The 7,131-nt window shown below is 61.2% G+C and overlaps 1 protein-coding gene across 1 annotated transcript; it reads right to left on the bottom strand.

Annotated features, from left to right (window-relative positions):
• Nucleotides 1-2,018: 2,018 nt before the first annotated feature.
• SOX12 (SRY-box transcription factor 12) lies at nucleotides 2,019-6,670 on the bottom strand. The gene has a single exon (XM_044455227.1). The coding sequence runs from the start codon at nucleotides 6,656-6,658 to the stop codon at nucleotides 5,681-5,683; it is 978 nt and encodes a 325-aa protein (XP_044311162.1). The 5' UTR covers nucleotides 6,659-6,670; the 3' UTR covers nucleotides 2,019-5,680.
• Nucleotides 6,671-7,131: the final 461 nt, after the last annotated feature.

Raw genomic sequence — 7,131 nt, 5'->3', positions numbered from 1 at the left:
CAGGGAGGAACGGCGGCCAGAAGAGCACCTGCCCTCCGGGAGAGCCAGGCTAGGCAACCTCTCTGGCCCAGCAGTGGCCACAGTGCAGCCACCCCTGAGGCTGAGCGGCAGAGAGGTGGTTCGGGGGGGGGGGGCAGGGCGGGCAAGGGCTTTCCCCCCCCCCCCCAGATTTCCTGCCTCCTGACACTGCTCCTCCGAAGCTGCAGGGCCCACCCCGAAGGCAAGACGGCAGCCCCCGCAGCCTCCTTGCTGGGAGCGCCCCCCTTGGGCCCGGAACATGGGCCAGGGACCTTTCACACCTGAGTCCGGCGCCTCTGAGGCTCCCCACACGCGATGCAAACAGGGAAGAGGCCGTGAGAGCGCCAATCTGCATCCTGGCCAAGGCAGCATCTGCACCCCTCCACTGCAGCCACCCTCCCACCTGAATAAATGCCAAAAGAAGCCGGGGCTCCTCTTGCCTGGAAGGCAGTGCGGTGCAGTGGTTAGAGGACCGGTCCATTTTCCAATCTCCCTCAGCTGGGAAGCTCACTAGGGCCGCCACACCCTTTCCCACCCTTCCTCTCCCACGGGGCTGTTGTAAGCATCCTGCAGAGGAAGAACGGCTTGCGCCGCCTTGAACTGGAAGGCAAATATCGCTGGAAAGAGACCCTGCCTGGGTTTAACAGGCTGGATTAACACGTCGTCGCCTCCAGGCCGTTCCTCTTGTGCAGATCTGCCACGTTCGGTGCCAAGAAACCCCAGAACGTGCGACCCGGGCAGGCTGCGCCCAGGTGGCAGCTCGGCTGCTGGGCCTTGAACCCCCAACCCCATGATCTGCAGCCCACGCTGGCCTCGCCTGCAAATTTTCTGGAGAGAGACCTTGTTAGAGATCCCACTTGGAGGCCTAGGAGGAAGAGGGCAAGGCTGCAGGCACGCGAAAAATGCCTTCATAGCTCTCATGTAGCACAATTTATTCTCAACCATTTAAGTACAGAATCATGGAAGGGGGCAGAGGGTCATTGGGTCCCAAGCCCCTGCTCAGTGCGGGACTCCCAGTTAAAGCATCCCCGCCTCTGGTTTAGGGTTGGGACATCTCAGCAGGCACTTTAAGTTCCACTACCTAACAGTTCCCTCCTTCCTTCCTTCCCGGGATTTCATTTAGCCCATCTGCCCCAGGCCAGTACCCTCCAGAAGAGCTGGAGCACAACTTCCATCATGCTGGGGAGGCGCCCAGTGGGAGGGAGATGGCCCAGGCCAGGCCAGGCAGGGAGTTCTAAGGACCAGCATAAGCGTGCTGGCTGCTTTGGCCTTGGCCGGGGACAGAGCCCATGATCTTGCAGGCAGCTGCGATGAATAAAACCCACAGGGCTCTGTCCAAAGAGTGGGAGGAACTTGGTGCCTGCAGCAAATAGAAAGAGAAAGTGTCCCAAGCGCTACAGAGCCAGAGCATCGCTGGCAATTCCTAGAGAGCTGGGAACAGAGCGCAGTTCTAAGATTAGCAAATCTAATTAGCAAAATCTGTGGCTAAAATAAACTGGGAAGGGAAAGAATGCTCCGGGAGGGGATGAGAAGGGGCAGGCTGTTGCTGCCGGCCAGATACTGTCGCTTTAAGGGTTGCTCAGAGTTAGCCCTGGGTCAGGCCCGGAAACGGTTTCCAATGCCAGAGTGCAACCTTGGACTAGAGGTAAGAAACAAGCTTCCAGATGTGTTGAAAGGCAGCCCCAATTTTTAGGAGCGACCATCATTTTTAGAAACGTGAGAATGAGTGCCTCTGTGCATGGACAGAGTACAAAACTCTGCAAATGCGCCTTTCCAAGGCAGTTGGTGACTCACAGATTAAGGGCACTATCCTATGTGGGGGGGGGGGGGGGGGGGGGGGGCAAAGTCCTACAGCTCCCAGTATTCTAATGTATAGGATATATTGGAATACCTTCTCAACATGTATAGGGTAGTGCCCAAAGCTAATATAATTAAGTATGGACCTATCTTTTCTCTCTTTCTGTGATGGGAAGTATAGGGAGGGGAGGGGAGGGGAGGGGAGGGGAGGGGGCCTTCTCTAGTTCTGGAGGTGAAGCCTTCTCCAGTTAATTTCCAGTGCAACAGACACAAGAGGAGGCAGGCGAAGCTGGCAGCCTCAGTTTTCACCACACCTTCCCCAGCACCTCTTTGGACTTGCCGGGATCACAGGGCAGCTGCCCCGGCTTCTGAGCGCATGGATCAAAGAGCGCATGGCAAAGAAGGGTCCTCTCAGGGCTGGGAAAAGTTTCTTAAGAATAGGATCTCCTTCACTGCAAGTATTCAGGCAGAGGCGGCAAGGTTAGGGACGCTTTAACTGCACCCTGAAGCACACAGTCTGTGCCAAGAAGGGTTGGACTAGATGACCTCTGAGACCCCTTCCAACACTGGGATTTCTTTGAAATTGTGAACAAGTCATTGGCAGGCACAGAATGTCATCCATCTTGTCCTGGGTCTTCCTTAGATCAGCTTCCCCTACCCTGGGGCCAACCCTAGCGCTTGGACTACAACCCCCAACAGCCCCAGCCAGTCTGCTCAGTGGTCAGGGACAATGGAAGGTACAGGCCAGTGGCCAGGTGCTCATCTAGGATTGTGGGAATTATCATCCAGCACTCTGAAGGCCACCAGAGAGGAACGCAGCCATAGGTTCAGGGGGCAGGATGGAGGCCACACGCCCTGGCCACCTCGAACTGGCTTGCCGTGGCCTAATTCCCTAATTCAGGTTGCCCATGAAAAGGTGGGGAAATCTCTCTGGCAACCTACAGGCACAGGGCTGGCCGGGACGATGCACCGCATCTGGGAGCTGCAGCAGAAATACCACTTTTGCGCGCACGCACACCCGCCCCACAACATCCTCCATCCCGAATTCAGTTCCGGGCAAAATCTGAATAACCAAGGTGGCTCGAGTGATGTGGCAACCCTGTTTCAGCAGCAGTTCAAGGACAACCCATGTTCAGCCCTTCATCGTGGGTGACTGGAGTGTCTGAATCCAGCGGGCGCTAATTCAGCCAACAAAAGATGGGCTTTCAACCCCAAAATGGTAATCCCAGCTGGGGAAGGGGCGTGACCGTGACCGGGCTCCAGGAAAGAGGGAAAGTAATTTGCCTTGCCCCCAGGCCTCCATCTCCTAGCAAAAGGCGCTGAGGGAAAGAAACTTGTGCTGAGGCTGCCGGCGGCACCACACCCTGGCCCTCCTCTCCCCTTGCTCATCTGCAGGCTGTCATGGCAGCCCCTCCTTCCGGAGCAGCTGAACGATTGCACTGCGCACCTTCCACGCCGTGGCCACTGGTGATGCAGTCAGTTGCACGCATCCCATTAAGGCGGCTTCCTCCACGGCCCTCTCTCCTGAACGGCTCTGTGATTCTGCTCTGGCCAGGATGCACATTTGCTGCCAAACGCCTCCCCTCCGTCCCTGGAATTCTGTTGCTCATTGGAAACAGTCGCAGACGCAACCCGAGGAGCCCCAAAGAGCCTCAGAGGGCAATGCAAGACTCATGCGTGAAAACGCTTTCTGGGGATATGGCTGTTTTGGGGGCACCGTTGCCACCGCGGCCTGTCCTGTGGCATCCTGGGAGCTGCCGTTTGACGGAGCACTCGTGAATGCCGCTGAAGCATCCCTCCCCAAAAACTACACTCCCCAGAGTGCCTTGCAGGAGGAAAGCTCTATTTAAATCACATTTAAACTGTGGCATGGGCGTGCCCATATTTGGGGAAGGTGAAGTGAGTTTCTGGAAAATCGAACCTTTTTGATACGCGGAATGAAGACTTGTGCATGCTGGAAGGCTAAGCTGGCTCAACGGCTGGCTGCGGCTTCCCTGGGAACCCCAGTTCTGCAAGGTGCCCAGCGAGATTAAGCAGGGATTGCTCTGGAGCTCTGCGTATTCGGAATTCCTGGAACCTCCCGGAGGAGGGAAGCCACCCATACTAAACAGGTTTCAAAGTGGGGTGGGCTGCATCGGGGTGCCCACTCCTTCCCAGCACCCGACTCCAGAAAGAGGCCAGTCCTTCAGGACCGCTCCATCGTATGGCTCCCAGAGATGCTTGGAACTCCCAGGAGATGCCAGCCTGGCATTCCCGTGCCAGAAACCGGTTTCCCCCATCCCGTGACTCCAGGCGGAAGGGCCAGGCCCTGAAGCAGCTCTGCTCGCCTTCTCCTGCTGCTTCACAAGGAGAGCTGCTTCAGCAGCGACCTCTGCCTCGCCTCTTGGGCACGCTCCCACCGTGGTCGCGCCAGGCCCTTCCCTGGCAGACGCTTCCCAGGCTGCGAGGGCTGCCCTGGCCCAGCCTGCGTCGGCCTCCGGCTGGCAAGCGAAGCTGGAAAGGACCCCGCAGAGAGCAGGTGTGATGGCAACAAGACTGCCCGGCCGGCAGACCCCTCCGCTGCAAGCCGGCAAGGGAGACCTGGCTGCGACATCTCCCACCCTGCACTCGCTACTCCGGCAGGCGACGCTTCTCCAGGGCAGCTGGCTGTGACCTTCACTGAAAGTCACAGCCCTGCGAGGGCAAGGATGGGGGTGTCCTGCCCTTTCCAGGTGGGCCTCCGAGACAGAGCATCCCTTCCAGGGCCCCGGGAGCAGCCTTTCCTCCCCGTGCAGAGGGGGTGGCCACGACCGAGAGAGGCTGGGACGTGGGAGCAGAGGGAGTGGCAGAGGGAACGTCTGCGCGCAGCCGGCATGAAGGGGGGGCCCCTGCCTCAGCCTGTGGCACCCCCCTGGCAAGAAGAAAGCAGGGGGGCCTTTTGGAGGAGAGCAAAGCTGCTCCATGCGAGGGAACTGCATGCATGCGCCTCGGATCCACGTGCGTACCACGTGCGCGCAACTTTGCTTTCCCCCAAAGCGAGGGCTCCCCACCCCAGTTCAGCTGCGGGTTTCCGTGCACTGGCAACACAAAAGTCTCATAAAATGAGGACCCGGAAGCTCTGCCCATCCACGCCGGGCACCGGAGCCCAGCAGGCTGCCAACCGGTCTCGAGGCGGGCGGCAAGCGGACCGGCACCTTTTCTCTTCTCCTTTCCCCGGGAGCCACGGCACGTGGATCCCGGAAGGGAGAGGGGGGCAAAACGAACCACTGGCAGAGCACCCCAGGACCTGTGTCGGCACGGCACCGACGTGGAAGCCGGGCGACGTGGACACCCTAGGGGACAGAACCGGAAGGTGCGAGGAGCAGGACCCGGAGGGAGGGAACGTGGGCAGCGGAGGACGAAGGAAGAGGCAATGTCGGGGGGTCGAGGCGGAGGTGGAGGGGGAGTCTCTCAGCCACGGATGGCGGCCGAGCTGGGAAGCAGCTGCGAGGACGAGGACGAGGGGGGCGGCTGGAGAGGGCTGCAATGAAAAACCTGATTAGACAGTCAAATTTCATGGGTAAATAAACACCGCGCCAAGCCTGGAGCTCGCTGGGGCTTGTAAGGGTGAGAGACGATGAGAAGAGCAGCCCCGCCACGCCACGCCGGCTGCCGGCAAAGTGGGTGTGTGCCGGGTGGGGGATGGGCAACGGGACGCTCGCCTTTCAATGCAGCCAAGGCAAGAAAATGAAGATACCTGATTCCTGCATGTAAACAGCTGGGTTTTTTCTTCTCTCTCTCTCTCTCTCTCTCTCAATCTCTCTCTCAATCTTGTTTGTCCTTGTTGTTTGTTTTTTGTCTTTTGATACAACCTGATTGCGGAGAAGCGAGAGTTACCTGGTGGGACTCAGAAGGTAAAGACCAGGTCCGAGATGCTAGACATCAGCCAGTCCCCTGCGATCATCTCAGTCACCTCGGGGGTGCAGTAATCCGGGAACTCAAAGTGAGAGGTGGCACCCAAAGGAAAGAGGTCAAGGTCTTTGTCGAAGATGGACCAGTCCGGAGTGCCACAGGCCATGCTGGGCTGGGCACGGCCGGGCAGGAAATTCAGGAGCTCTTCCTCCAACTCTTCGTCCGAGGAAGCAAAGGAAGAGGGAGGGGACCGGGTGGATGCCGGAGAAGACACCTCGGAAGATCTCGCCGGCTCCAAGAAGGGCTTGGCCAGCACACCTGCCTCATGGCCCTTGGGCTCCCCGGCGCCGGCCGCCCAGCCGCCTTTCTCTCCGGTGGCCGGGAGCACGTGCCACAGTTCCTTGCTGGGGGTTTTCGGACTGTCGTCAAAGGACGCCTCCAAGAGCCGGGCTTCCAGGGGGTCGTCCTCCAGCTCCGGACTCGAAGGGCCCGCCTGGCTGTCGGCGCTGGGGCCTGGCTTCGGGGGCTGCCTTCTGGCGGAGGCCACCCGGCCGAGGACCGAGGAGGGCTTGATCTTCACGGGGACCCTCGGGCGGGGCTTGGTGCCGCCCATCTTGCCTTTCTTCCTGGGCCGGTACTTGTAGTCGGGGTAGTCGGCCATGTGCTTGAGGCGCAGCCGCTCCGCCTCCTTGACAAAGGGGATCTTCTCCGAGTCCTGCAGCAGCTGCCAGCGCCTGCCGAGGCGCTTGGAGATCTCCGCGTTGTGCATGTCCGGCCACTGGTCCATGATCTTCCGCCGCTCGTTCTGCGACCAGACCATGAAGGCGTTCATGGGGCGCTTGATGTGCCCGCTGGGCGTCTTGCACCAGCCCGGCTCGCCCTTGGCGTCCGGCGGCAGCAGCAGGCCCTCCTTGGGGCACACCTCCCGCTTGGCCTCGGCCGCCCGGCTCCTCGCGCTCCGCTGCTGGACCATGCTGGCGCCGGCCCCGCCGGAGCCGCTCCCGACGCCGACCGCCGGCGGGCTGCTCCCTCGCCCTCTGCCGGGGAAGCCGCGCCTCGCCGCCTCGCCTCGCCGCGCCGCGCCGCGCCGCTCCTCGGGCGCTGGGTGGGCGAGCCGCGCTGGCTGCCGGCGCGAGCGTGCCTCGTCCACGCCCCCCTCTAACTCGGTCTCCGGAGCAGCGGGCTCGCCGGTTGACAGGAGTGGCCGCGGCACTTGGCGGGCGGGCGCGCGGAGCAGCGGGGCGCCTTGGCGGGCGGCGGCGGCGGCGGCAACAAAACCCCAGCCGGGCGGGCGGGCGGGCGGTGTCACCGCCGAGCCGGGGTCCCCCGCCGGCGCCGCATCGCCCGGGGCGCGGGGAGCGCGCTTCTCTCGCCGCCGGCGACCCCGGCCCGCGGGGCGGCGCGGAAGGGGTGCTCGCCCTGCGCTCTATCTCTCGATCAGACCGG

The sequence above is a fragment of the Varanus komodoensis genome, unplaced genomic scaffold, assembly GCF_004798865.1.
Source record: "Varanus komodoensis strain SLA01 unplaced genomic scaffold, ASM479886v1 scaffold8, whole genome shotgun sequence".
NCBI classification, from domain to species: domain Eukaryota; kingdom Metazoa; phylum Chordata; class Lepidosauria; order Squamata; family Varanidae; genus Varanus; species Varanus komodoensis.
This window is presented reverse-complemented; position numbering and strand designations above follow the sequence as displayed.

Excerpts from the sequence above, each read along its gene's own strand:
- SOX12 (XM_044455227.1), bottom strand. The coding sequence starts at position 6,658 with ATGGTCCAGCAGCGGAGCGCGAGGAGCCGGGCGGCCGAGGCCAAGCGG.